The following is a 24744-nucleotide window of genomic DNA, read 5'->3' on the forward strand; positions in this document are numbered from 1 at the left end:
TGATCAACTCTCATATTAGCAGGCACTCATTGGCTGTTCGCAATGGCGACTACACAATATACAATTTAATTTTATAGCATTTTCTGGTTTAGAAGTCAGATATAATCGAACGCATATTCTTTCTAGTTTGAATATAGAAGAAAATTAGAGCGTGGTGGTGGATCAGCATGAGCAAGTCGTTGATTGATCGGTATCTGGTTTCGCTAGAAGGCGATGGTTCCCAGGCAGAAGATATAGTCCAGGAGATCACTAAAGGTAGAGTCATACTGTTTTGAAATAGCGATTAGATCTAAATTTAGAATAAGACATTGAATCTGGATCTGTGAGACTGGTCGAGTTTGTGCAAAATCTGGGTAATTATCTGACCGACGACGACGCTGGTATTCGAGCCAAATGTACGTGTCTGCTTGTTCTTTATCCAGAGTCAACATCTGATTAGAAATAGCCTTGAGTTGTATTTCCTCTGTTCTACTTATATTACCGGTTTCAAAACTTAATCAGCGACAAAGTATGTTAATTATTTAATGCGCTGTCAGGCCTTAAACTTACAGACTAGTCACCATGTTATCCGCTTTTCTCAGCGAAAAACTGGACGACGAGGAGTGTGCAGAAGAAGCTTGTCAGGGCCTTTTGGCAGTTATGAAAATGGACCATATTTTGCCGCAGTCGATAAAGGAAATTGTTTTAGCGTATGAGTTGTGAAATTGCTAGTTTCTTTCGGCTAACTCTATACAGGATATTCACCAAAGTCGAACTAAAGAAGCATAGCCAGAGATATCGATATGCCGTATATCAAGTTATCAGTGCTGCAGTTGAAAAACATATTTCAGGTGAATATAGCATCACTAGCATATCTTGAACTAGTTCGTGCTAACTTTAAATCAGTGCTGCAGGAATTCAATGACGATTTTATCAAGGGGTTTCTACAACTAGTTTCCGGCGAAAAGGATCCTCGTAATCTGATTCTGATTTTCACTCTGTTACATGTCATTAGTACCAGTTTCAAGCTTGATGGTTTTGAAGAACAGATTTTTGACTCTGGCTTCTGCTATTTTCCAATCACATTCCGGCCACCTCCGGACGATCCATATGGAATCACGGCTGACGATTTGAAAATGAAATTACGTTTGGCTTTGGTCTCGTCTCCAAAATTAGCTCAGTTCTTGATTCCAAGTTTGATTGAAAAGTTGACTTCGAGTTCGCTAAGCGTTAAACAAGATGTGATCCTTACTTTGACGGAGAGTTGTGAATCGTTCGGTCCGCTAGTGATGGGACAGTATTGGGATAGAGTGTTCAACGCAGTAAAGTTCGAGGTGCTACATGATGGCGAAGAAGATATTCCAGAGCTGGTTTGCAGGTTATTGAAACAAATGGCTGTGATATTATCAGCCGGACAATCCAGGATCAGCTCTGAATCAACCATTGGAATGTTTATTAATTCTGCCGTTAATGAATTAGTCCCTCTAATGAAAGATTTATCGTCACGTCAAGCCAAACCGGCTGCAATGATTCTTGCTGCAATTGCAGAAAGTTCTTATATATGTTTCGAAGCTATTGGATCAAATTCTATTAAGCCACTGCTGGAATTAATCAATGCGAATGCCTCTGCTACGTTACTGGACGAAAAGCTTGTGCTTGAAATGCTTATCTTGTTCATTGAAGCGTCAGGGCATTTATACGGCTCTAAAGTAGATTCTGTCCGAGTAACAGATCGACAAAGTGGTCTTCTTCAATACAAGGATGACATTTTAGCGTCATTCTCTCGGGCGTATGCGAGCGCACCTGAAGACGAAGTTTCTTTCAGACTTGTCGCTTTGAATGGCTTGGTTCGGTTAGCTACTTTGCAGTCTCTATTGGACGTAAATGAATTTGGTATAGTAGTTCAATTTTTGGACGATACTATTTTGACCAGTCCAAGCGAAGCGCTATGCGCAGGATCACTGATTGCGTTACAATCTTTTGGCAAAATCAATCCAAATGTGATAATTGACGTTGTGTTCCCGACCTTTTTGGCACAACTTCCCGATTCGACAATCGAATCCACCGCCGTTTCTGAGCGGAAACACTATAGAACAATTTTGTCCGCTCTCGCTGATCTGTGCATAGATAAAGGTGTATTTGATACTTTGATTGTGCGTCTGCTGAACCGGATAACTTTGAGTGGACTGCCTGAAGGAGAAGATGAGATATATATGCAGTCTATACTCTCAACAATTTTGCTTGTATTGCAACGTAAATCAAGTCAGCCTGGATGGGACATGAGTTATTTTGGAGAGAATCTAATGGGTCAGTTGCTTACCTTGTCAACGATTTCTAGTCTTGGACTTGGTGATCACAGATATAAAGCTTTGTCTCTTCCGGGCCCCGCTGCTGCAACATCTAGAATTATGAATCTTTTAGTTCGATCGATGACAGCTGACCAGCAACAGCAGTTTGTTAAACAGTTGTTCAATTTATATGTCCACGTACAAGAATCATCTCTGATTTCGGAGCCATATCGCGAACAGGTTAAAATGAAATTTTCACCGCTAACAAGTGATAGCATGCAAGGTACTTTAGAGATTCTGAGCTCTTCAGTGGCTGGTCTGCAGCGCACGATTTGTATTCCAGTATCTGATTTGAATGTGTTCGTTGATGAACTAGTTCAGCTTATGCGAACGACCAAATCCGCTTCAGATCGACTTGCACTACTACGACTAATTACGTTATTAATTAACAAATGGATGTCGTCCGAATTGGATTTGAAGGTGTTCGGGCACACAATTAAATCCTTGCTTTCCTCAATTGGTGACAGTTCCACTGAGTTACGCGATAAAGTGGAGAGTTTGGAGATTTTGGCCTGGATTATCAAAGCGATGGTTTTAAAAGGCAATCGCCAAGTATATGAAATTATCGAGAAAGTCATTTTGCTATTACCAAATGCTGAGATTGGCGTTTATGCTAGTAAAGTATGCGGGATAATGATTGCAGATGATGAGATAGTGAGCAAGCCGAATTCCGTAATCGTTCGCTTGCTAGCTAAACAGCAATACTTCAATTTTATTGTAGGCAAGCTATCTGATGGATTTAACCGAAGTTTAAACAGCTCAGTTCAAAAGAATTATTTGATTGCGTTATCTGCAGTTCTACAATATATGCCTGGGAAAATTGTTGTACCGCACCTGGCAGTTTTCTTACCATTGCTGCTAAAATCCTTAACTGTGGATGACATTCAAGTGAAACTTGCAGCAATTGAAACGATCAATATGACTATGGGTGATGCTACAGATTTAATGACTCAGCATTTGAATTCCATTGTACCGGTCTTGTTGAAGATTTCGACAACGGCTGAATCTGGGACGTCTAATAGTGGCACACAGGTTCGAGTTGCCGCATTGGCAGCTTTAGAATTGTTCACGAAGTCGATTGGTAAGGAAGAGTTACGCCCGTATCAGCAAGAAATCTTGCGGAATCTGGCTATTGCTTTGGACGATAAAAAAAGAACTGTCCGAAAGGCAGCAGTGGATTGCAGGCAAGCGTACTTTGCGTTGGAGTAGAGATATCAATATAATCAGATGTACAATTAAATTAAGTCATATTTCAACAGGAATCTGTCCTCAATATCGTCGAGAATGAATTCATGAGAAGCAAGCTCCAAGTTTTCGGCTTCACCAAGAAACATCTTGACTATATCCTGGCCTGGCTGGCCCATTCCTGGCATGGGCATGGCCTGGGGATTCATTTCCATGGCACTTCCGGCAGAATTGTTGCTTCCGAGGATCAAGTCATAGATAGTCGTGAGGCCGATTAAAAGCAAAAAATACCATGACATAGACGATACCCAGCGAACGTCTAGTTCGCGAGTAGCTACACCGGACTGTAGAATCGATTTGAATCGAATAGTCAGCGGAAAGGGCAATTTCATGACAATAAAACCGGAGAAAAAAAAATTGATCCAGCTCATAAGTAAAGTCTGTGGAATTATCATAACCATATTACCTTTCACCATTGTCATCATTTGATCCATACCGCCAGGATCCGACAAAGGATTCGGTGGTTGCTTGGGCTCGTCCTTATTTTTCATCGCGTCTTGGTCTTTCAAAAATAATCCCTCCTTGAAAGTCTTAGTCAGATATGCTTTTCTGCATGCAAATGACTCGCCAGGAATAAAATATCCATTCGAGCGTAATGACTTGCCGCGCTGGAGCGCCTGTTGCTCGCGGATAGTGGCCAGCTCGGCCTTTTTCGGTGCAGACTGGAGCAATAACGTAATGTAATGTCGCAGGACACCAACGAGAATCATGACGAACAAGATCGGAAAAAGAACCCAGTATGTGAGACTGGGATCTAAAACTAGATCCGGAGCGGCTGCCATTTCTGCTATTCCTGTCAATATTATTTTACATATGCTAATTGTAAATACAGAAGACCGTTTCAGGCCATGAGAAGCCCCAAAGCTGATGTAAGTTCGAGCTATTTGTGTAATCACGTGTGTTCAAGTTTTTATTCCCAGGTAAGCCAAAAAATATATAATTATAAGTGGTCTACTTCTGTTTATTGATACAGACAAATTTAAATTAAGGAAATGACGACAAAATTAATGGCCAAGAGCCGGCTCACGTCACCAATTCAACAGTCGCGGTTTGATCTCGGTGTATGTATGGCTATACATTTTTGGGAAGCTCTCACCGTTGCTGTTCAAAATCAATGGGGTGGACCTGACAGTTCCGACAAGCGAGATTGGTTATCAGGCTCGATTGTTGAGTTGTATGGTATTGTTTTGCATTGTGGTTTATTATTTTAGAGCTTTGGGTTAACAATCATGCGAATAGAAACTCAGGAATCTGTTGACGCGGAAGATATAGAAGATCGACTACTTCAAGTCATGCAAGATGAATTTGAAGTATCTGTTGAAGATGACTCCGCATACAGTGTAAGTCAATCCTCGCCAATATCGGCATAACTCTCACGACTAACATTTTGCTTAAATTAGACAGCTGAACAAATCCGGAGGATATTCAATCAATGTATGGAGAATGACTTCTCACTCGTCGACTCGCTATATCAGAAGTACCAGGCCAGACAAAGCCTCGGGTCAACTGCTGCTCCGGTTCAAGTTGTGGAACAAGCAGAAGTATCGGACGACGAAATATTATAACATTGATTTATTAGGCAGAATTCACCGAAGTTCGTCAAATAATTGTACATTAGAAAAAAACAAAAACTCCTTCAAATAACTCCTTAGTAAAATCGGGTAGAAAATCGGGTATCATAGATACATCATACTTCTTTCCCTCGAACCAGCAAATAGCCTACAAACACTTCCACCTTCCATTTTTCTGCGGCTAATGTCTGCGAGATATAGGGTAGCAATTTTGCCTGCCCACCAACGCTATGAATTCCACGACCCGTGACAATAGTGAACGAAGGAATGGGCTTCTGCAGCGACTTTACTTTCCACCACCGATTTACATACTCGTGCGCAATCTCGTTTGCCTCAAAAATTCCAATCCCGTGTAGATCAATGGATAAATCTGTTGCAGATTCATCAACTTTTGCGCGCGCATACTCTAGCTTCAGTACTTTGATCTCTTCGCTGTACTGGCTCGATATCTGAGAGTGGTACGCAGACGCAGAAGAATTGAGATTTTTAGTCGATTTTCGTCGCCACAGTTCATGCGCTTGTTTTTGCGCTTCATATCTAGCTTCGTACTTCAAAGCGAGCTGTCGTTTGAGTTCAGCTGTTCGATCACGGTTAGATGCCATCGATCCGGAAGGTGAGCTTGGAAGCTTACTATCTGGCGTGTAAGACCACGAGCGCTTATGAGGCCTTTCAACTACAATGAACTCATTCTTTGAGCTTCCTAAGCCGCCGATTAATGAAAGGTCTTCTTTATGTGAGGCCGCATCTTCAAGAAGAATCAATGCAAGCTCTGTCGCTTTCTCAACATTATACTGGGTGCATTCAAGAGCTAAAGTGACCAAATTGTGCGGTAGCGCAGGAAGCGAATTCATTAATTCGCTGATTGCTTTTTGCTTTGCGTTGCTTGCCACTTCTGAAGGTGTAATCCAAGCGTGCTGTCCCGGCTTCATAGTAGTTTCCCGCGAGCTATCGACCATCAATGCTACTAACGCAGACGCTGGAGTCTTTGTATTGCTTCCTTTGTAGATATTTTTAACCTTATCCGGAAATATTCCCAATAAATCTGCAATAAACCTGATTTTTAGATCCAACTTCGACTCCGCGATACGGTCTTTTGCAGCTCTACGAGCGCGACGGTTTAATTTCTTAGGTCCTTCGGATTGATGAACGGAGCTCCAGTCTGCACGTAGCCATCGAGGTGGCTGCCTTTCCTGCTGCAATAGTTGCTCTCCTGTGACCGTATTTAATGCATCATCGATGGTCTTAGATAAGTTGTGTGCATTATCATTTAGAAGTTGAATGAGTGTCGCTTTGGAAAGCCCCGGAAAACTGGATACTAAAAACTCGAGCTTTTCCATTGGAGACTTGCGGTCCATGAGCAGTAAAGGCTCCTCGTCTAAGGTGAATGCTGAACTGGAATCTTCGCTCTCATAGCCAGCATCGCCAAGGTATCCGTCAATATAGAAATCACCGCGCATCTCATCTGCCAGTATATTTTCGTCTCCAAAATCTTGTCTGTCTACCAACATCTCAAGATACAAAATAGAACACTGATCCCGCGCTTCTTTAATGCAGGTCGCGTCCAGAGCAAGCGAGGCAACAAGTGCTCCGTCTAGATCCGGATACTCTTCTTGCAAGAGAACGGATTCTTCATCCGACAGAGCCATTCCCACTTTTCTTCAATGTCTCAAGCATATGACCTAACGTAATTCGATGAAGAGAGGAGCAATCGTATCAATATCGTCACTCCAAAATTGGTTAATGTAAGCCCCTCATTCTTGATTTTTCCCAGATAATTATGGCTTCTGCCAGTTGGTTATTCGTCTAGAAAGACTGCAATACAATAATAGCATACAGATCAACACGATTTACGGGTAAGCTTCGAGGTATTCGTGTCGATTCGCGACTGCAGTTTCTGCAGCTTAAATATTGTTCGAAACTTAGTCTAGTATTACTATTACTGTGCGGAACTAAATTTAATAGACCAAATTAATTATATTTCCAAAATATAAAAATAAACAAATATCTCGCAAAAGTTTTCAGTTTACCCAAAAATCGCAAGTTACTGACAAACTGCTCATTTCCACACATCTGCTTGCCCAGGCATTTCATTGCCTACATTGGCAGACGAGTCGACAACTGTTTCAGTAGCAATTCCGACATCGGCTGTCTCAGCAACTACAGGTTCAGCAGCAGTGGCAGCTTCAACATCCGGAGCCTCAACAGTGCTTCCAGCTACTGGGATCTCTGCAATCGGAGTTGTAATTTCAGGTGCAGTCATAGCACTTGGTGAAGGTGAACCAGGTGAAGCGGGAGTAGCTGGAGTGGCTTCAACAGTATCGAGGGCCCCGGAGGCGCCGGCTGCAGTCGCCGAACTCATAGTGCTCGATTTAGACAAAGGTTGATTGCCGGAATTAGCAACATCATGAATGACGTGCCACCATTTCTGTAGATCTTCATAGGTGGATGTTTTAAATTCAAATGTATGCTTGCGCGCAATAGTACTAGATGAGTCTTTACCTGTCAATTTAAACTTATTCTTTCCGCTTTCTTGAGCATAGGCAGCTCCAAGAGAACAGTCTGGAAGATACAGAGAAAATTCAGGTTCTGGATGTTGAACCCAGTCCTTTGAAGCAAACTGATGAAGATACTTTGAAGGAGTAACCACATAATATGATGAATTATAATTCTTCGATAGAGTTAACGTGCCTTTACGCTGAATAATACCCTCAATGATCGGCTTCGTCGATTCGTGCTCATAGTTTGGAAACTTCACTCTGTCCATAGTACGCTTGGGAGTGGTATCTTTCGCCAGAATGTGAGAGTTGGCGTTCACAAAAGACGACCATTCGAAGTCATCAGGAATGGTCGTTAAGGACTGAGTTACAGCAGCATATGACTCCGTTTGAAATGTCCAAAATTTTGTCTGAATCTGATCGATCTGCTCGAATGTCTGACGGAGACTGCTAACAATATGTGTCTCAAAAGTGCTAAAGTCCTTCTGTATAGATAGCAATGAGTCAAACTGGACATTTTCCTTAACAAGCTGGCCATCAAGATCATGCAAAACATGACGATAGAGAACATAAGGGTCCTTTAGAGGCTCGGCTTTTCCATTAAAAATCCCAAAGGAGGCAACATTTTGTCCCAGAGCCTCGATACTCTTCTGGGTCAAACCACGTGCCTTCTCAACCTCTTTAGCCCCTTTGACACCGTGAGTTTTAAGACCTTTGGTATGCTCTTTGATATCATGCTGCAGACGTTCAATATTGGGAATGATTGTCGATTTGAAAGATTTCACTACCTCACTTGCAGCATTAACCATACCTTCCTGCTTAGTTCTCAAGGTGGAAAAGCCGTTGGAAATGCTACTGTGCTCTGAGGTAGTTGAGGGGGACAACGCCGTCGCCCCTTCAGGGCTGGATGGGGAAGCGCTGCTGGCGGGCGTCAAAGGCATTTCCGATCCTAATTCAACTGAATTGAATCGAGGAGCTTCTTGCACGGTCTTCGCAATCTTTTCATAGCCAGATACCAAATTGACATAAAGCGAGTAATGACCCTCCGCATATCCTTCAAGAATGTCTGCGACATGTTGCCACGAATCGAGACGACGCAAAAGAATCGTAGTCGGATCAACATAATCCAGAGGAATGGCGTCCTCGATTGGAGCGGAAGTGGTAGCCATTATCACTTATCACACGAATTTTCTTGATTCCAAGATGGCGAGAGAAGCTGAACGCAACACAAGACAAAAAGACAAACTCTGCCGATGATTAAATGTTACAATATATGTAACTTTGAAATGAGATAGAAACTATGTAGACAAGTGGAGATTGAGAGACTTTAGAGACTCTATTTGAAGGTCTGATGATTTGGTCGAGGGCTGGTGATCTGGGTTGATACAATTCCGGTGTAGGCTAGTGTGCCGAGTTGTACTTTGATCCCACCGACACTAACCAGATCAAGCCCCTTTATGGCGCCACGTTATACAATTGCAATCACGATGCTCGAACTCGGCAGACAGCACATTCTAACTTACTGATACGGAACTTTTAACAACCACAGAAGGATGACGTCAGCCTAACCACTGTGATTTCGACACGCAAGCTATCAGCTGTCCTAAGAGATACTCAAAAATGATCTTTCTGAAAACTAAAATCATGAAGTACATAATAATAGTCCTCTCCGAGATGAACTCGCATTTGGACCGTGCATTGGCTCCCTGTATGCACAGTCAATTGCCTGCCGAAGTAATCTAAGTTTTTCCTGTTGCTTAGCGCAGGGTTAGTGGGCAGTTCGCAAGTATTCTAGTTGTTGAACTGGAAATTTATGGATTTCCCAAACCGGCGCGACAGCGGTCCCTTACAGCAGTGGCAAGCTTGTTTTACTTCGGCCAGATGATTTACTCTTGCATCTAAATCGATTTATTTTTATCGGTACGAAAAACTCCACGTTTCTCATTCCCTTTACAATAGTAGCATAGTAGTTTATGAAATTGAGAAATGGCGAACTTGACTCTTTTCAATGCACTCGGCCTAATGAGCTATTTCTAGTTTTTGCCCTAAACTAAGATATCCTCGATATCGAGATAAATTGAATTGGAGCAAAATTTCTTTCTTATTGAATTCTAATGTCAGCAAAGTTATTCTTTATCGATTTGAAAAATTGCCAAGGAAAAAAAAAATAAGCATACAGGGTGTTCCTTCCCTGCCAGGGGTCGAACCTGGAGTCTCCCGCTTTCATACAAATGAAATCGTAGGCGGACGCCTTGCCATTGGGCCACAAGGAACTGCTTGTGTCGAATTGAAGCTGGAAGGCTACATAACATATCAAGATTAGAATTTGACTAGATCTTAGTGAGTCTCAGTTTTCTATCATTGAATTGTACGGTCTCATTTATCGACACATAAATATCGTAAATATTTATAATATTTACGATAAGATAACCCAGAAGGCTCAATGCTACTATAAGCTGCCATATCTTTACCTGAATAACCAGATATCTTGTTTGAAGATCTGTAAATTGGCGAACAAGGCCTATAAGATAGTGCTCAAAGGCAAGTTAAGTTTTTTAGGATATCACTTGTCTCAAACCAGGGACAATTTATGTCCTTAAAAATTTTGAACAAGGCGATCTTAAAATAAAAAAGTTATAACGCCGTCCAGGATTCAGTTATTAATACTCGTTTCACTGCACGGAGAGTGATACCACTGATCTGTCACTGCAAATGGGCAGTACAAAGAGTGCTTTCCGCAGCTAACTTGCAGTTGCGGTCATACCTAGTAGAAAATACAGAAACCCGTCAGATTTTCTCCAGTCAATCTACTATGGGCTTATTCAGTACTGCGGTGGGAGACTACGCTGGAATAATGAGTGCTGCAATTTTTTGTCCAGCTTGTATTAGAAAGTAGGGTGACAAGGTCCTGCCCATTAGTGTACATTTGTCTTTTGGACCTCCTTCCCGCCCTTACTGGCCCCTCAACCGATTTTAAGAACTTGGTTACCTACACGAAATTTTTTGATTTCAGAAAAATCAGCTACATCGTGATCACTGATGAAGTATGGCGCGACAAAGTCAGCTTGAACTGGTCATCAGCAGTCTAGGCATAATCAATTTGAGGTTCATGTCGCACGAGCATAACTGGAATATGATGACATGAAATCTGAACGTGTGAGTGCGTACTAGCCACAGCCGAGAGCCATAATCAAATTGATACATTTTGTGAGCCACAGTAAACTGAATTAACGTCGATAGCCATGAGTTTTATCAGAGATCGACATCGATAGATTTGTTGAAAATTATATTATTAATGCATTTGAGTTCGTACAGTATTTCATTATTTTTCTCGTTTCGATACTCTGACTTCTGGATTATAACGGCGAGATTGTTCTTTTGGTCGCACACGATGAGATCTATCATCATCGTGATTCCGATGTCTTCGATCGCGATGGCGATCAGTCCAGTCTTTTCCATCCGACAATTCACGATGTCGATTAGAATGAGAATTTCGTGATCTATCGGGATTTTGGTTTAGATGGTCTTGTCGGAGCAGCGGCTCATTCGACCTCGGAAATTCTAAATCCGGTTCCTTATCGAATGACATTGCTAGTTCAAGGTCATTCTCATCACCTTTCATCTTATAGAATGTATGATCTACTCGTAGCTGCCTTCCTAGAACAGTGGCACCATCAAGATTATCGACAGCTAGTATAGTTGATCGTTGGTCCTCATACTTTAGAAAGGCGAAACCTTTGGATTTGCCAGTCTCTTTGTCTCGCATTAAGTGCAGAAAGACTGGATTTCCGTATTGCGAAAATATTGCCAATACGTCACCTTCAGTTAAATTAAAAGATAAACTGCCAATAACTAATCGAAAAACTCTTGTTAGACATAGATGATCCACCCGAAATGATTACTCAATCAAATTACAAACTCACAGATGAACGCTGTATCCTTGTAGTCGTTGTGCCATGAGCCGGCTTCGCTAACGCCTTGTTCGAGCTCTTGTTCGTTCAATTTGGCTATCCTACGCTTAGGAGGTTCATCACGCCTTGATCTATTCATATTTTGAAACTTTGTCAAAAACTAGAGTGAATATAAAACAATGAATAGAAGTTCCAAGAACGAGAATGGTAAACTCCCAAGTTTATTACTATTGAACTAAATTAAGAGCATCATCGCATTCAGTTGAACTTTTTCTATTCTACGAACATCGTAATAGAAAGCATAATGAATTATTTACGCAACCCATTGAGTCGAAATGCGCAGAAAGGTAGATTAGTTCTTTATCCTGCTAAGTCCCTAGCTCAGCTTTACGGTCGTACGCTGTCAAGTTCGTCGATATTAAGTACTGCACCATCTCAGTCTTCGGGATCGAGGTCTACATCTGGACCGGAATCTGAAAAAAAATTTAGTCGAGCGCCCGAATATCAAGATATCCGAATCAATCCCGCAATTTTAAAAAAGCTGCATGAAAAAGGACTTACTTTGGAGGATCTGGACGAGCTCCGGCGAAAGCGTGAGCGGCAAGCTAGTCAGTCGGCTATGAATTACACCTTGTCTCTGATTATCGGTACACTAGCGCTTGCTTACGCCTCGGTTCCATTCTATCGATTGCTGTGTCAGCAGACAGGCTGGGCCGGAACGCCAATCACCGATTTCACAAGATTCACACCGGATAAGCTAGTTCCTGTGGAGAATGGGCGAAAGCTTACTGTGTACTTTGAGTCTGATGTCGCGAAAAGTCTTCCTTGGTCTTTTGAACCAATGCAAAAATCGGTTACTATTGCTCCAGGAGAGACTGCTCTTGCATTCTACAAAGCGCGAAGTAAAGCCGACGAGGACATCATTGGAGTTGCTACGTATAAGTGAGGATGATTATTAGCGCTTTTGGTTCGATAATTCTAATTTATGCAGTGTCACTCCTCAACAGGTTGCTCCATATTTCAGCAAAATTCAATGTTTCTGTTTTGAGCGTAAGTTTTTCGTAGTTCGCAATTTCAGACCTGTGCTAATTCATTGTTAGAGCAACAACTCCATGCGGGTGAAGAAGTTGACATGCCGATATTTTTCTTTATCGACCCTGATTTCGATAATGATCCGCTGATGAAGGTGAGAGCTCTAATGTTTAATATGTAGTTCAATCCATTAATTTCGCAGCACATTCAAAGCGTCGTTCTCAGCTACACGTTCTTCCGTAAGTATTTTGATCTACTATGTGACGCCTACCTCTGACAAATCCAGGAGCCAAGACAGGTCCTATTGGCAAGACGGAACAAGTACCAGTGACTCAAGTTCGAGTTCCAGTCATTGCAGAATCTCCAGTGGCTGCTGCTGCCAATAGTTCGGCTTCCGAGTAATTGTGAATACACCCTCCTCTTTTCTCCCTTTTTTTCATTCATTCATGTTTATAATATACAAAGTAAATACAAAGGTTACATAATCATTGCAGTATCGTCTTCTCCAAGAGCTTGCACGATTAGCGCCAGTTTCTGCTGCAGCGCCTTGACGCCTTCCAGTACGATTTCATTTGGAGGAAGTGAACCGACTGCCTCCACGTCCATATAAAATCTCTCCGGCACCGCGTTATAATCAAAAGGTTCATTTTCTCTTGGTGGTTCCTCCCAGTCAGCATTTTTGCTTTTAGGCCATTCTTTCTCTGCCGAAACTTCAAACCAATAGTCGGTATGTCGAAGCTTGTTCCAGGGATCATACTCAAACCCGATGGTTGATGTTGGTGACCATTTCGAATGTTCTTTGGCAATACCCTTTTTGGCGATACATTTCAACTTGAGTTCTTGGTTTTTCCGTAATTTGGCAATTAAAACACCTTTACCTTCGCTATCTATATCACGTTAGATTCTTTATATGATCAGATTCGTCCAAGTGGATGTCTACCGTCAATAATCGGGCGTCCTATCTCAGAAGAATTCATCAGAACAAGATCACGAGTATATACATCCATCGTGGAGTCACTTGTACATCGTGCATTTAAAGTCAGAGTGACTGAGCAACGCTCGCAGTACTGATCACAATCACAATCCTACAGAATTAGTAATTTTATACCTCACATAATACAACATAAACTTACTCTGGTATATAACAGCGACTCGCAACCGGTTGAGAAAAGAGGAATCAAACCCAGTCTATGTGCAATGAACTCGTCTGCTAAAACAGATGTGTTGGTTTCAAATTCAACCAGATCGATTGCTTGAATTTTGTTAGGCAGGACTGTCAACGAATAGAGAACCTAAACACACCAATCGTGGGAATTTCTGCAAGCATAATTCTTCTCACAGCATTGGCCAATCTAGAATTCGACTATTAGAAAATCAGCGTTTCAAAAGTCTACTCTATTGAAACATACGAGAGATCCACATTTGAAAGAACAAAGTCTACGTTCTCCTTTCCTGCACTTCGAATGGTGACTTGAGGTCCTCTTCGCGAATCGTAGCTATTCATATTACTTCAGTAACTTATATCTATCCGGTCCCTAAATGAGACAGAAAAAAACTATAAAGAGAAGTAATAGTACAATCAATTATGTAACTAGTAACTACTCGACCTTCAGCTCAAGTGAATCTTCATGGGTAAGGGGATTATGAATTTGGATCCAGTTCGGAAGAAAACTTGACAATTGAACTTCTCCTAGATTACAAACGCAACCAACAGGACAGAGGGTATCAGATAGAAGACAGGAGTAACTGAAAGAAAGGGAGAAAAGGACGAAAACTATAAGAAAACGGCCTCAATCTGTCAACAAGTTGCATAAGCTCAGACAAGGTTGAGAGCTGGTCTATTGTTACATTTTATATCAGTGACTGAAAAGTTGAATTGATTTTATTATCAAGATGAATCGTCTGGGTTCCATAACGAACAGTTTCCGTTTGCTTTCGCTCATCTCGACTGGCCAGCACAGTAGGAAATTTGGAACTAGTAATGTGAACCATCGAGCATACAAGCTCGTTGTTACCCGACGAGTCAGCCAAGTTCCAGCGAAGAAAACCAATTACTGGATCCGGAAAATCCTTGCAGATGGTGGGCGTGTGAAATATCCAATGTACAAATATGGAGAAGCAAACATATTTAAGCGTTCGAATCGCGGTTTATATGGTGGACTTTTCCCTGGCATAAAGTATCGAACTACAAAAATTATTAAGCGCAAAATTAAGCGACATGTTTTGCCAAATATCGTCAAGAAAAGGATCTATAGCCGGACGTTGAATCGGGCCCTGAAGCTAAGAGTTGCCACCAAAGTTTTACGGACAATTAAAAAAGAAGGCGGGTTAGATAATTATTTGACGAAGGATAAGCCGGCTCGTATTAAGCAGCTCGGTCCTTTGGGCTGGAGATTGAGATATGCGGTTCTCCTGCGTCAGCAAAATATGCGACCAAGTAATATTTCAAGTCAGACCGCTGTTGTTTAGACAAGTCGCATCTTCTGCTTTCCAGAAGATGTGCAATTTCAGTCCATCTCGGAGAAGCCTATTCGCTCACAACGAGCATTTAGTCCAGACTTTTCTGTGTGCAACCTTCCTTTCTTTCATGGTCATATGTAAATAAATCTCTATTTATTTTGAGTTATAAAATTAATTTAAAAGTTATAATTCATCGTTTATTATGTAATCGTGGCAAGACAAGGCTACTTAATATTACACTAGAAATGCAGCCGAAACGCCGCTCTCCGACGTTATTCCGGCTTCCCTTTGTCTGTGCCCCGCGTCACCCCGCCATTTTCCATACTTTCACTATTTTCTTTGTTCATCCGGGATTCGAATTCGACAGTTTTCTGATTGTGAGATTCAGACTGGCCGAAACTTTGTTTATGCTCGTAATTTCTGGTCAATTGCTTCTGAGTAGATTTTCCCGAAATGGCCTCCTCGACAGTAGTTCCTCCTAAGTCTTCAAGCAAAATTATTCATTATCCGTAAGTCTGTGCTGTCTTTGCTCTCGCTCAAATGTGGGTATTCGACTGTTTGAGCATTTTTAGATATCATCAGAGCTAATATTTTTGCAAAGATTTTGGTATGGCGGTAGGTTTTTGCTGTTAGTCTTGCTGTTGCTCTACTGAAAGTTATCTCCGGTCAGCAAGACCGAATTGCTTCGAGCACTCTCGATATCTATTTAAATATTTTTATTGAACAAATCTGATTTTTCCAGGCTTTGCAAGTGTTGTCGCAGCAATGTGCACGGTAGGTACTTTCCTGCTGTTTATGAAAAATCGTATCCTGACCAATATCAGCATCCTCTTGATTTAGCAAAGGTTCGGATGCAAACTGCATTGGATAGAGGCCGAACAATGGTCCAAACTTTAGGGCACGTATATCAGTCCGAAGGTGAGTCGTCTTCTAGAATATCATCGATACACATAACTAATAAAATTGCCAGGTTTTTTCGCTCTTTATAAGGGTCTCAGTGCCAGTATGCTTCGTCAAGCTACCTATTCAACTACTCGTTTTGGAACGTACGAGAAAATGAAAGATTGGGCGTCAGGTGGACATGACGGTGCGTTTAAGGAGTCGTGTATCTGAATAATACTAATTTCTAGTTACACCGCCGTTTTATGTTATTCTTCCTATGGCGATGACTGCTGGATGGTATAGTATCTACAACACTCGAAACATATTTCTAACGAAGTTAGGATTGGTGGTGCAGTAGGCAATCCATCTGACATTATAAATATTCGAATGCAGAACGACATGTCGCTTGACCCCGCTCATAGACGTAATTACCGAAATGCGTTTGAAGGATTGTGGCGAATGACTCGCGAAGAAGGATTTCGGGCATGGTTTCGTGGGATAGGACCAAACACAACTAGAGGAGTGTTAATGACAGCCTCTCAGATGGTTTCCTATGATGAGTTCAAGAAATTGCTGGTATCTTTCGGTTCGGATCCAAAGTCGATGACGACACATTTCGGTTGTAGTATGCTTGCCGGCCTTGTCGCCACTACAGTTTGCAGTCCCGTGGATGTAGTCAAAACCCGAGTGATGAACGCCAAAGATAAACATGTAAGTTATTTGTTGGTAATTTCGAGCGATTTTCTAAGATTGATTTAGCAACCTGCTCTAGTTATATTACGGGAAGCAGTTAAAGATGAAGGTATTTTGTTCGCTTTCCGAGGCTGGTTGCCTTCGTTCATTCGCCTTGGTCCGCAAACAATCATTACTTTTGTAAGTTAGTTCATCTTTATTTTCGAAATGTTATTAATGAACTTAGATCGTTCTCGAGCGTCTGAAGGCTTCTGGAATTGGAATGAGACATTAACCTATAGACTAAATCATCATTTGCAGTTCATATTTTTTAAAATTTTTGTGGACTTTTTTTCTTTTTTAGAAGGTGGATGAGTTGTTATTTTGCGTATTTTCGTGCATGCAGAGGGCGTTCAGACTTTCTTCTACCTAGATCTCTCCTCTTGTCTTCAAAGTTTCATTATATTTGGTGTGGCCATGGATTTGACAAATGTTATATAAGACGATTTTGTATATAGACTTTATCCAATTTTCGATAGAATGAATCAATAATTTGAATAGAACGGAAATTAGTTAGACGTACATTAAACATCATAAAATTTGACAAGCGCTCAAGCAGCTCCCCGAGTCGCAATTTTCTTACAACTTAGTTTACTTGCATAGTTGAAGAATGATGAAATTATGATAAACTTAGCGATTAATCAAAAACAATTCTCTTTCCTTTAAACTCAACTGGCTGAATGGTCTTCTTTTTTGCTTCCCAAGAAGGATGGATTGGCTTTCCTTTCTCTTGACCTGTCGCAAGAAAATCAATAGGCTGAGCAGATAATTCCCGTTCAGTCCGTCTAGCCACGCGAGCGAGATACTTTTCTCGATCTTCCAACACTTTCACTCTCTTCTCTTCTTTCTGTTTTAAAACATGCGCTGCACTGCTCCCATACTTTTGTTCCCAGATCTTCTGTCGAGCCCGTTGGCCCCGACGATTTTTCTTTATTAATTTGCCGGCTTTCGATAGCGACTGAGATTTGTTGGAGGGTCCAGAACTGCCACCAAAAAATTCATCTTCTTCAATATCAGATGAGGAGTCAGGACTGATGTAGCCATTAGATAGTGCTGGTAAAACTGCTCGTTGGCGGGCATATGGCTGAGGGGGGAGAGGGGAGTCGGACGAGTTTTGAGAGTCATCTTCAGATGGTTCCAAATCCGATATTTGATTATAATATTCAAAATCTTCTTGTTGATCAGCAACTCCGCTATCGGATTCGGAATCAGAATTAGCGAGTAAATGTTTATAACTATCAAATGCCTCTTCTTCATCCTCGTCGAGCGCTTCTGGATCACTGTTTTCAGAACGAGAATTGTCCGATGGCATCTGCTTGCCTATCTGACCTTCCCCCGGGACAAATTCATTCTGAGATTTCTCATGATTAGGTTTATCCTCTTGTTTAGGCTTTTTGTATGACGTGTTAGATGCCAGTGCGACGGCCGCTAAAATACCTTCTATACCCTGATTTAAAACCAATTGGATGCTTTTCGGTTTAAACAGTCGAGCCATGATAATTATTCTCAAGGACTCATCGATGAGTCCTACTGTCTGTTCGTTAGAAACTCGCACTGGTTCTGACGGGAGTAATCCACTCTCATGCAAAACTTTGGATTTTTGGAGCTTTTTGAAAAATTGCAGAGAAGCCACATCTGCTAAATCGATTGTTCTTAAAGTCTGTAATTCGGCTTCCAACTTGTCCACAGTCGTATTTTCATTTTTTTGCCGCGCCTCTTTGAGTTTCCGAGACAGTTTCTGATTCTCGACCTGCCTCACTTTCTTGATAGCCCTCAGCAATTCTCGAGTCCAGTAATACACTTTTTTATACACTATTTCCTTCCTCAGCTGTAATGCAGTTTGTAAATCATGTTCATGGTCTATCTGGTAAGATGTGACGTCGGTTTTTGATTTCTTTTCCCGTCGCTGAATACTTTCCACTGCGAGTTTTGTCCGCTTTAATCGCGGCTTTTTCTGGCCCACGGCTGCTTTTGATTCGAGAAAATCAAGTTTCCATAAAAGATTCTCTCGTCTAGGTTTGTTAATACTTTCCGATACCATTTTCTGCCATCCGATGAGAGTTCTGAGAGTGTCTGTCGATAAAATTTCAAATAAGAGTTTTGGAGAAAATTCAGTCCATTTTTGAGCGGCTGTTTGGGAGTATTGGGCTAAAGTCGGAGGCGACACCTTATACAAACCGGAAGTAGTAATTCGATATAAAATGATAGAAACGCACTAACGAAAATAAATCAAATCGACGAAATGAATTCGAAGATATCTCTCGAGCGATATCGAGCAGATTTGCTGTCGAGATACGAAGGAAAACCAATTTCAGAGCTTCCTACACCAAGTTTTGTTGTTGATCTCGATATCGTCCGAGCAAACTGCAGTCGTATGTTGAACGGTGTCGAAGCATTGTCGCTTTATGTTGGTTCATTTATTAATTTTCGACCTCACGTAAAAACTCACAAGGTTGGAATTTGATTTGCTTTATATTTGAATTGTTTGAGATTAATAGCATAGACTGTGGAGATCACTCGGCTGGAACTAGGTGAACTCCATGAATCAGTGGTCGCATCGACATTGGCCGAACTGCGAGGTCTCGGACCTCTGTATGATTCCGGTCAAGTTAAAGATGTTTTATACGGAATTCCGCCGGCGGCATCGAAATTATCTGAACTTGCTGCAATTGCTGATTATCTGGACAAAACCTCCGACGGCGTATTGAAACTGATTGTTGACACGGTTGCAGAAATTAACATGTTGAAAGAATTCCATGAAAAGTATGTTCGTACGCTGTCATGGAACGTGTTTGTTAAGATTGATCTTGGCGATAATAGAGCGGGACAAATGGTGTCTTCACCGGATCTCAAGGAGATCATTGATTTACTATTAGATCCCAACATGACCAACAGCGTCAATTTAGTCGGGTTCTATGCCCACCGTGGCCATAGCTACAGCGCTACAGGCGAAGAATCTGTCATTTCTCATTTACAGCAGGAACTGCAAGGTGTCTTATCGGCAGCCGAAATCGTCTATGGACTGGCACCAGCGGTGGCATCTAAACTTACTGTGTCAATAGGAGCGACCCCTACCGCTCATGCGATGGCGACCGCTGCAGCCGACAATTTATCAGGTAGAGCGCCTTCTTCCTTTGTGGTGGCTGACATGCTTAAGAATTTAATTACTGCCCATAAACTAGACGGCAAAATTGGAGCGCTGGAGATTCATGCCGGAAATTACGCTATGCTGGATCTGCAACAAGTTGCGACTGGCCTAATTTCGACCGAAAACATTGCCGGAAAAGTCATTGCGGAGGTCCTGGCTTACTATCCGGATCGCAATGAATATTTAATTGACGCGGGTGTACTTGCCCTTGCTCGTGAGCCTGGTCGGATCGAAGGTATTGCGGGCATCGAGGGTGAAGACCAAACTGGAGCCCGATGGGCGGTTGATCGGGTAAGCCAAGAACACGGTATCATAACCCGAATCGACAACAAGGACCCCACTGAACCTCTTAGGAGCTGGAGCGTCGGCGACAAAGTCGTCTTATATCCTCAACATGCATGCATCACGTCTAGTATGTATCAATGGTATTTTGCTGTAGAGCAAGGAATAGTGAAGGATATTTTGATTCCTTGGCGGGGATGGTAGTCATCAAACCTTGTTTAGAGACGAAAACTTTTGCATAACTAAGTTACCAACTCATTCAAATCTATATACAATCATACAAGAATCTACACAAACAACCCGCGGGGACGCCAACCAATTTGCCAAACCAAAATAAATAGAAAAAATGCAAGTGAACAGCTCATCCCGGTGACCACAAATGTGGTTTCATAGCATTTCGCACCATAACATAAACGATCACTTGATACGTGATGATCATAAATAGCTGCGTATATCAATTCGTAGACAATTGAGCCAATCGCAGGAAACAGAAACAAAACTCCCCAATTTGATCCAAACCGTTCGGTTCCCCAGACCAGCGATACGAGAGTTGGCGCTAGAGTGAATATTGCTCCATATCCAGATCCGAGCGACATTGAGACCAACCAGAAAACCGAGCCATGGTGGGCTGCCGCACCGCCGAGAGCCACGAACCAGTGTCCAAATGCGAGAATAGCCGTAAATGCGAGGACAACCCACATACGGGAAATATTCCAAAGGGCAAGACGATCGGAAACCAGACCCGCAGCAATGCGTGTCGCCGAAGAAGAAAACGATAATAAAGCGACATTGAACGATGCTGATGGACGTGGGCTATCTAGTGACCGAATGATACTGCCCATATTGTTTAAAAACATTTCGCCGGGACCTGTTGTTGTGAATAAGCCTGCTGCTAGAATCCACGCGGTAGGATCCTTGAGAAAATCTAAAATTGGTGATGTACCAGATTCGTCCAACTCAGGTATAGCAACATCTGGATATACAGAATCTGTACTTAATCGGGCAACTAGTAATGGATCATCTTCGTCAATCTTTGCAAGAGAAGGTGAATTTTTGGCAGGAATATAGGCGATCCGATAACTGACAGTGGATATGATGCCTACAAAAGCTAAAAAGATTGCAAAGGAAACAAAAATAGCGACAACACGAACGTCTCCATTAGCTTCAGTATAAAAAGCAGCAATCACCTCTGATTGCCATAAACTGCTGAGTCCATAGGCAGTGATCGGTAGTCCAAGTCCAAGGCCTCGATGTGTTGTAAAAGTTTTAGCACAGGCCGTGATTCCAGCAAAATACATGCAAGCCGTACCACAACCAATAAACAAGAAAGCCACCATCATGGCAGGATAAGGTAATCCGGCACTATACGTCCAAGCAGCGAGCAAATATGCTATGAAGAAAAAAATGGACGACGCCATAGTTAGAGCGCCGGGACCAAAGGTATCTGCTGCGACGCCGACTAGAGGGGTTGTCAAATACATGCCCGCTTCACCGAGAATGGACAAAACATTGACTTCGACTTGAGTGTACCCCAAATGGGTCTGAAACTGTGGAGCATATAAAGCAAACACCATGATTGAGCCTGCACATACGCAAGACAGAATCGCAGCAAATAGTGTCGGTCCAGGTCGAAGCGAATATCCTGACGTAAAATTGTGATGAACACCACCTGCGACCGACCGAGAAACCACGGGTGCAGCCGGCTCAAGAAGCTCTGCTAGTGCCAAATCCGCCTCGGCAGACGAAATGAGTTCCGCAGAACGTTCCTGCGTCGACTGCATTGTTGACGATTACGCACGATATTGCGAGCGATTTTCTGTATTCTGGGGTAATTATCGATAAAGATGCTAATTTCCCAGCTCAGCAATATCGAAAGAATAGTCAAGCCAATTTGGATGCTGATCACGTTCTATCACGGGATTAGTGACTATTCTGTATGTAAGCGATAAGAAATGATGGGGTAAGTGTCCTAAGTCTCGGGGAAACTTTATTACGCGATGGAGGGGTGGTTTTGAGGGTGGTCTATCAGGAGTAGTCTGGCCGGAGAAGGAGTCATTCAAATTGCTTTCTGGCAGGCCAATTCATACTGACGTTAATATCATCTATTCAGAACCTATATAAAACCTGCAGATATGATACGATATGTCGTTTTACAGGCTTCCTGACGAAGTAATTGATAGCATCGCATCATTTTTGGCACCGCCGTTCTCGACTGGTCCACCGCCGCCGCTACGTATCGAATGTCGACGGCCGAGTTCTATGTCCGCGGCGGGAGCAGGCCAGCTGCGGTTGGCAAGATTGCCTAGTTTATGCGTGGATCAATCTGTGGGTAAAGGAATGACTGCTGTCGCCGTGACAAGCGTGGAGGATGACAGTGCGAGGGGAAAGTGTCGGTCGCCCACAGATTACACTGATATTGCTCACCTGGCCATGACCTGTCGGCGGCTGTACTGTTTGATCGTGCCGACCCTTTACGAACATCTGACATTTCGAGTATCGGACCGCAAGGAATTGTTTGATTCGCTATTATGCGCAGCGCGAGGTAACTGTGGTCGGTTCATTCATCGAATCTCTGTTCGAGACCCGTCGCCGGCAGACGATCCGCGAATAATTACACCCAATTACCGGAATCAGCTAATTTTCACATTCAGTGCGTTTCTGACAGAACTTTTGACCATTTTGGCCCCCTATAATAGTCTGCGATTATTCCATTGGAACGTTTTTGACACGCTTACTCTGCCGTCGCCTTTTGTAGATGTGCTGCCGTCATCAATTTCTGAGCTTATGCTTGATCAAGGTAGAGTCATACCTGTCGAAAAATTTGATAATCTTTCCAAACTTGTATACCGCGCACATATGTTATCGTATACTGCTAATTGCGTTTATGAACGTCGGATTAGTAAGCTCCTTGCACTCAATCGTCATTCTATTCAATTTCTATGTCTGCAGAACGGAAATATCAACGCATGTTTCGATATGTCGGATTATGACGTTTCAGAATTGTATGAAGAGCAAAAGCCAATTTTGCGCATGTCTCCAGTTCCACTAGTTTCAGCTTCTTGGCCGTCCTCATCCTGGTCATCAACGCATTCATTGATTTCTCAACGAGAACACAATGAATATCTGTCCCGAGCTCTTGATCACTTTCGAAGTCCGGGCGAGGGTCATACTCCTCCCCCAACTACAGTTTCGTTTTTACTTCCAGACACGCCGCCATCGAATCGAAGCTCGGGAATAAGGCTGCCGTTGTTTCCCAGCCTCCGATTCGCACATTTTACTGACTTTTTCACGATGACCATGATGTCAAATTTTACTTGTGCCTGGCTCGTCGATTTGCTATATGATCACGCGACCATTGCCGAACTCACTATTACGTATGCATCGCGGTCGTTAAGCAAGGACGTTGTTTTTGCACGCGAATGGGGGTTATTGGATAGTATTCGAGGAATAGAGGACGCTTTAGATTCGCAGCAATTGTCCGACGAGGAGATTTCTCAGCGATTGGGCCAGATTTGTAGAATCGCGCGATGTGAACATCGAGGTTGGTTTTGGACGTATTCCAGCGTCCGCGGTTGGTCATTCACAACTGTTAGTTGTCAGGGATAACTTTGGGACTGGCTATATTTCAAATAATTTTTGAGGAGTTGGATTTGAGCTGGCGCTGTGATATTTTATGGACACTTGTTAAATTGCATAAATATATATATATATACATATGAGTAGGAATATACAGAAAAATAAAGATTGGAGAATCATCTAAAACGTTTAATTTCTGGGCTATTAGCCAGTTGTTTGAACTTCCATTCTTTGGTCTGTTGTTCTTCCATAGCTTTGAAAACATTTGTAGGCATGACAGGTTTAGCCGGTTCAAACCCTACCAATCCAATATTATTCGATTGGTCAATATATTGAAATTTTCCTGGCAGCTTTTCCGCAGCTTGGCGGAACGCCTCTTTGGCAATCTGCGTATGGATATCGCCGATAATTTCAAAAATAACTTTCCCGGTCGGAACCCGAGCTGCCCAATGATCGAATGCGCCTTTTCCTTTACCCATTCGAGTTTCGTTGCCCTTGATACAAACTGCAATGACAGTCGAGATGCGAGGGATGAGTTGTACGTTGCCCACCTGGCGAACGAATCTCATAAGTACATTTTCTGCTTCCCGAAGCTGTTTGGCTGTTAGACGCACTCCCGGCCCGACTAGTCGCATGCCGCAGTCACCGAACTTGAGAGTAGTGCCTTTACTTGAACCTCCGCATCTAACGGCAACTCGTCCTTTATGACCTTTAGGCGGCACCTTGACTTTAGGTGCTGTATTTGTTAAAATCGCTTGCGAAAGTCCGAGTAATTGGCGACTTACCGTATTGATGGAATCTGACTTGCGTGAAATTCGCTTTCACAGTGCTTATTACACGAGAGGTGACTGTCCATGGTTAGATAGCAGATCAACTTACACTAACAAAATCATCAACAGAATTTACAAACCTTTCCGACGAACGGTTCCAAATAACGAGCGAACAGAGTCCATTTCGGCTGAATACTATGTTTTCAAAACAAATTGTATCTCTATATCGAAATAAGATAGAAAATTAGCAAAATATCGTTGGTCGAGAACAGTGCGGCTGCTTAGTGGTGCTTCGATAAACCTTATTCAGCTG

The 24744-nt window shown here is 42.4% G+C and overlaps 15 protein-coding genes and 1 non-coding gene across 16 annotated transcripts; 7 read left to right on the forward strand and 9 right to left on the reverse strand.

Moving 5' to 3' along the window:
- Nucleotides 1-28: 28 nt before the first annotated feature.
- Nucleotides 29-3589, forward strand: V1516DRAFT_671758 (Dos2-interacting transcription regulator of RNA-Pol-II-domain-containing protein). Its single transcript, XM_066921613.1, has 6 exons — nucleotides 29-255; nucleotides 306-395; nucleotides 446-508; nucleotides 557-689; nucleotides 736-830; nucleotides 886-3589. The coding sequence occupies exons 1-6, from the start codon at nucleotides 168-170 to the stop codon at nucleotides 3534-3536; spliced, it is 3120 nt and encodes a 1039-aa protein (XP_066779253.1). The 5' UTR covers nucleotides 29-167; the 3' UTR covers nucleotides 3537-3589.
- On the reverse strand, nucleotides 3386-4580 carry V1516DRAFT_216165 (integral membrane protein DUF106-domain-containing protein). Its single transcript, XM_066918753.1, has one exon. The coding sequence runs from the start codon at nucleotides 4352-4354 to the stop codon at nucleotides 3563-3565; it is 792 nt and encodes a 263-aa protein (XP_066779254.1). The 5' UTR covers nucleotides 4355-4580; the 3' UTR covers nucleotides 3386-3562.
- On the forward strand, nucleotides 4540-5213 carry V1516DRAFT_671760 (Pre-rRNA-processing protein TSR2-domain-containing protein). Its single transcript, XM_066921614.1, has 3 exons — nucleotides 4540-4751; nucleotides 4812-4912; nucleotides 4973-5213. Exons 1-3 carry the CDS (start codon nucleotides 4565-4567, stop codon nucleotides 5135-5137), a joined length of 453 nt encoding a protein of 150 aa, XP_066779255.1. The 5' UTR covers nucleotides 4540-4564; the 3' UTR covers nucleotides 5138-5213.
- On the reverse strand, nucleotides 5138-6973 carry V1516DRAFT_671762 (uncharacterized protein). The gene has a single exon (XM_066921615.1). The coding sequence runs from the start codon at nucleotides 6787-6789 to the stop codon at nucleotides 5260-5262; it is 1530 nt and encodes a 509-aa protein (XP_066779256.1). The 5' UTR covers nucleotides 6790-6973; the 3' UTR covers nucleotides 5138-5259.
- A 106-nt stretch (nucleotides 6974-7079) lies between these two features.
- On the reverse strand, nucleotides 7080-8807 carry V1516DRAFT_648218 (uncharacterized protein; the record flags this gene model as incomplete). The annotated part of the gene is made up of 2 exons (XM_066920213.1): nucleotides 7080-8490; nucleotides 8524-8807. 2 exons carry the CDS (start codon nucleotides 8805-8807, stop codon nucleotides 7200-7202), a joined length of 1575 nt encoding a protein of 524 aa, XP_066779257.1. The 3' UTR covers nucleotides 7080-7199.
- Nucleotides 8808-9824: 1017 nt separating this feature from the next.
- Nucleotides 9825-9911, reverse strand: V1516DRAFT_t17. Its single transcript has one exon. It is a non-coding gene; the product is annotated as a tRNA-Arg (tRNA).
- Nucleotides 9912-10504: 593 nt separating this feature from the next.
- V1516DRAFT_634761 (uncharacterized protein) lies at nucleotides 10505-11715 on the reverse strand. Its single transcript, XM_066919999.1, has 2 exons — nucleotides 11562-11715; nucleotides 10505-11490 (listed from the first exon to the last, which is right to left on the reverse strand). The coding sequence occupies exons 1-2, from the start codon at nucleotides 11686-11688 to the stop codon at nucleotides 10961-10963; spliced, it is 657 nt and encodes a 218-aa protein (XP_066779258.1). The 5' UTR covers nucleotides 11689-11715; the 3' UTR covers nucleotides 10505-10960.
- On the forward strand, nucleotides 11640-13070 carry V1516DRAFT_671770 (cytochrome c oxidase assembly protein CtaG/Cox11-domain-containing protein). Its single transcript, XM_066921616.1, has 5 exons — nucleotides 11640-12491; nucleotides 12541-12599; nucleotides 12650-12735; nucleotides 12784-12820; nucleotides 12868-13070. The coding sequence occupies exons 1-5, from the start codon at nucleotides 11854-11856 to the stop codon at nucleotides 12981-12983; spliced, it is 936 nt and encodes a 311-aa protein (XP_066779259.1). The 5' UTR covers nucleotides 11640-11853; the 3' UTR covers nucleotides 12984-13070.
- V1516DRAFT_621560 (DNA-directed RNA polymerase) lies at nucleotides 13059-14085 on the reverse strand (the record flags this gene model as incomplete). Its single annotated transcript, XM_066919530.1, has 5 exons — nucleotides 13059-13468; nucleotides 13522-13666; nucleotides 13715-13833; nucleotides 13884-13933; nucleotides 13991-14085. 5 exons carry the CDS (start codon nucleotides 14083-14085, stop codon nucleotides 13059-13061), a joined length of 819 nt encoding a protein of 272 aa, XP_066779260.1.
- A 69-nt stretch (nucleotides 14086-14154) lies between these two features.
- V1516DRAFT_671775 (mitochondrial 54S ribosomal protein bL28m) lies at nucleotides 14155-15230 on the forward strand. The gene is made up of 2 exons (XM_066921617.1): nucleotides 14155-14213; nucleotides 14276-15230. The coding sequence occupies exon 2, from the start codon at nucleotides 14475-14477 to the stop codon at nucleotides 15048-15050; it is 576 nt and encodes a 191-aa protein (XP_066779261.1). The 5' UTR covers nucleotides 14155-14213; nucleotides 14276-14474; the 3' UTR covers nucleotides 15051-15230.
- Nucleotides 15231-15346: 116 nt separating this feature from the next.
- V1516DRAFT_671780 (mitochondrial carrier domain-containing protein) lies at nucleotides 15347-17178 on the forward strand. Its single transcript, XM_066921618.1, has 8 exons — nucleotides 15347-15656; nucleotides 15784-15815; nucleotides 15866-15959; nucleotides 16012-16128; nucleotides 16172-16220; nucleotides 16265-16634; nucleotides 16683-16796; nucleotides 16843-17178. Exons 2-8 carry the CDS (start codon nucleotides 15807-15809, stop codon nucleotides 16888-16890), a joined length of 801 nt encoding a protein of 266 aa, XP_066779262.1. The 5' UTR covers nucleotides 15347-15656; nucleotides 15784-15806; the 3' UTR covers nucleotides 16891-17178.
- Nucleotides 16847-18796, reverse strand: V1516DRAFT_216941 (Bud-site selection protein). Its single transcript, XM_066918756.1, has one exon. It carries the CDS (start codon nucleotides 18694-18696, stop codon nucleotides 17293-17295), a length of 1404 nt encoding a protein of 467 aa, XP_066779263.1. The 5' UTR covers nucleotides 18697-18796; the 3' UTR covers nucleotides 16847-17292.
- A 1-nt stretch (nucleotide 18797) lies between these two features.
- On the forward strand, nucleotides 18798-20331 carry V1516DRAFT_216354 (putative serine dehydratase domain-containing protein). Its single transcript, XM_066918754.1, has 2 exons — nucleotides 18798-19107; nucleotides 19159-20331. The coding sequence occupies exons 1-2, from the start codon at nucleotides 18898-18900 to the stop codon at nucleotides 20287-20289; spliced, it is 1341 nt and encodes a 446-aa protein (XP_066779264.1). The 5' UTR covers nucleotides 18798-18897; the 3' UTR covers nucleotides 20290-20331.
- Nucleotides 20279-21942, reverse strand: V1516DRAFT_671788 (major facilitator superfamily domain-containing protein). Its single transcript, XM_066921619.1, has one exon. It carries the CDS (start codon nucleotides 21864-21866, stop codon nucleotides 20373-20375), a length of 1494 nt encoding a protein of 497 aa, XP_066779265.1. The 5' UTR covers nucleotides 21867-21942; the 3' UTR covers nucleotides 20279-20372.
- Nucleotides 21943-22133: 191 nt separating this feature from the next.
- V1516DRAFT_671789 (uncharacterized protein) lies at nucleotides 22134-23835 on the forward strand. The gene has a single exon (XM_066921620.1). It carries the CDS (start codon nucleotides 22228-22230, stop codon nucleotides 23689-23691), a length of 1464 nt encoding a protein of 487 aa, XP_066779266.1. The 5' UTR covers nucleotides 22134-22227; the 3' UTR covers nucleotides 23692-23835.
- V1516DRAFT_216599 (mitochondrial 54S ribosomal protein uL16m) lies at nucleotides 23765-24722 on the reverse strand. The gene is made up of 3 exons (XM_066918755.1): nucleotides 24572-24722; nucleotides 24447-24509; nucleotides 23765-24388 (listed from the first exon to the last, which is right to left on the reverse strand). The coding sequence occupies exons 1-3, from the start codon at nucleotides 24612-24614 to the stop codon at nucleotides 23838-23840; spliced, it is 657 nt and encodes a 218-aa protein (XP_066779267.1). The 5' UTR covers nucleotides 24615-24722; the 3' UTR covers nucleotides 23765-23837.
- Between the last annotated feature and the right edge of the window lie 22 nt (nucleotides 24723-24744).

Source organism: Lipomyces oligophaga, assembly GCF_038497815.1.
Source record: "Lipomyces oligophaga strain CBS 7107 unplaced genomic scaffold V1516scaffold_2, whole genome shotgun sequence".
In the NCBI taxonomy this organism is placed as follows: Eukaryota; Fungi; Ascomycota; class Lipomycetes; order Lipomycetales; family Lipomycetaceae; genus Lipomyces; species [Lipomyces] oligophaga.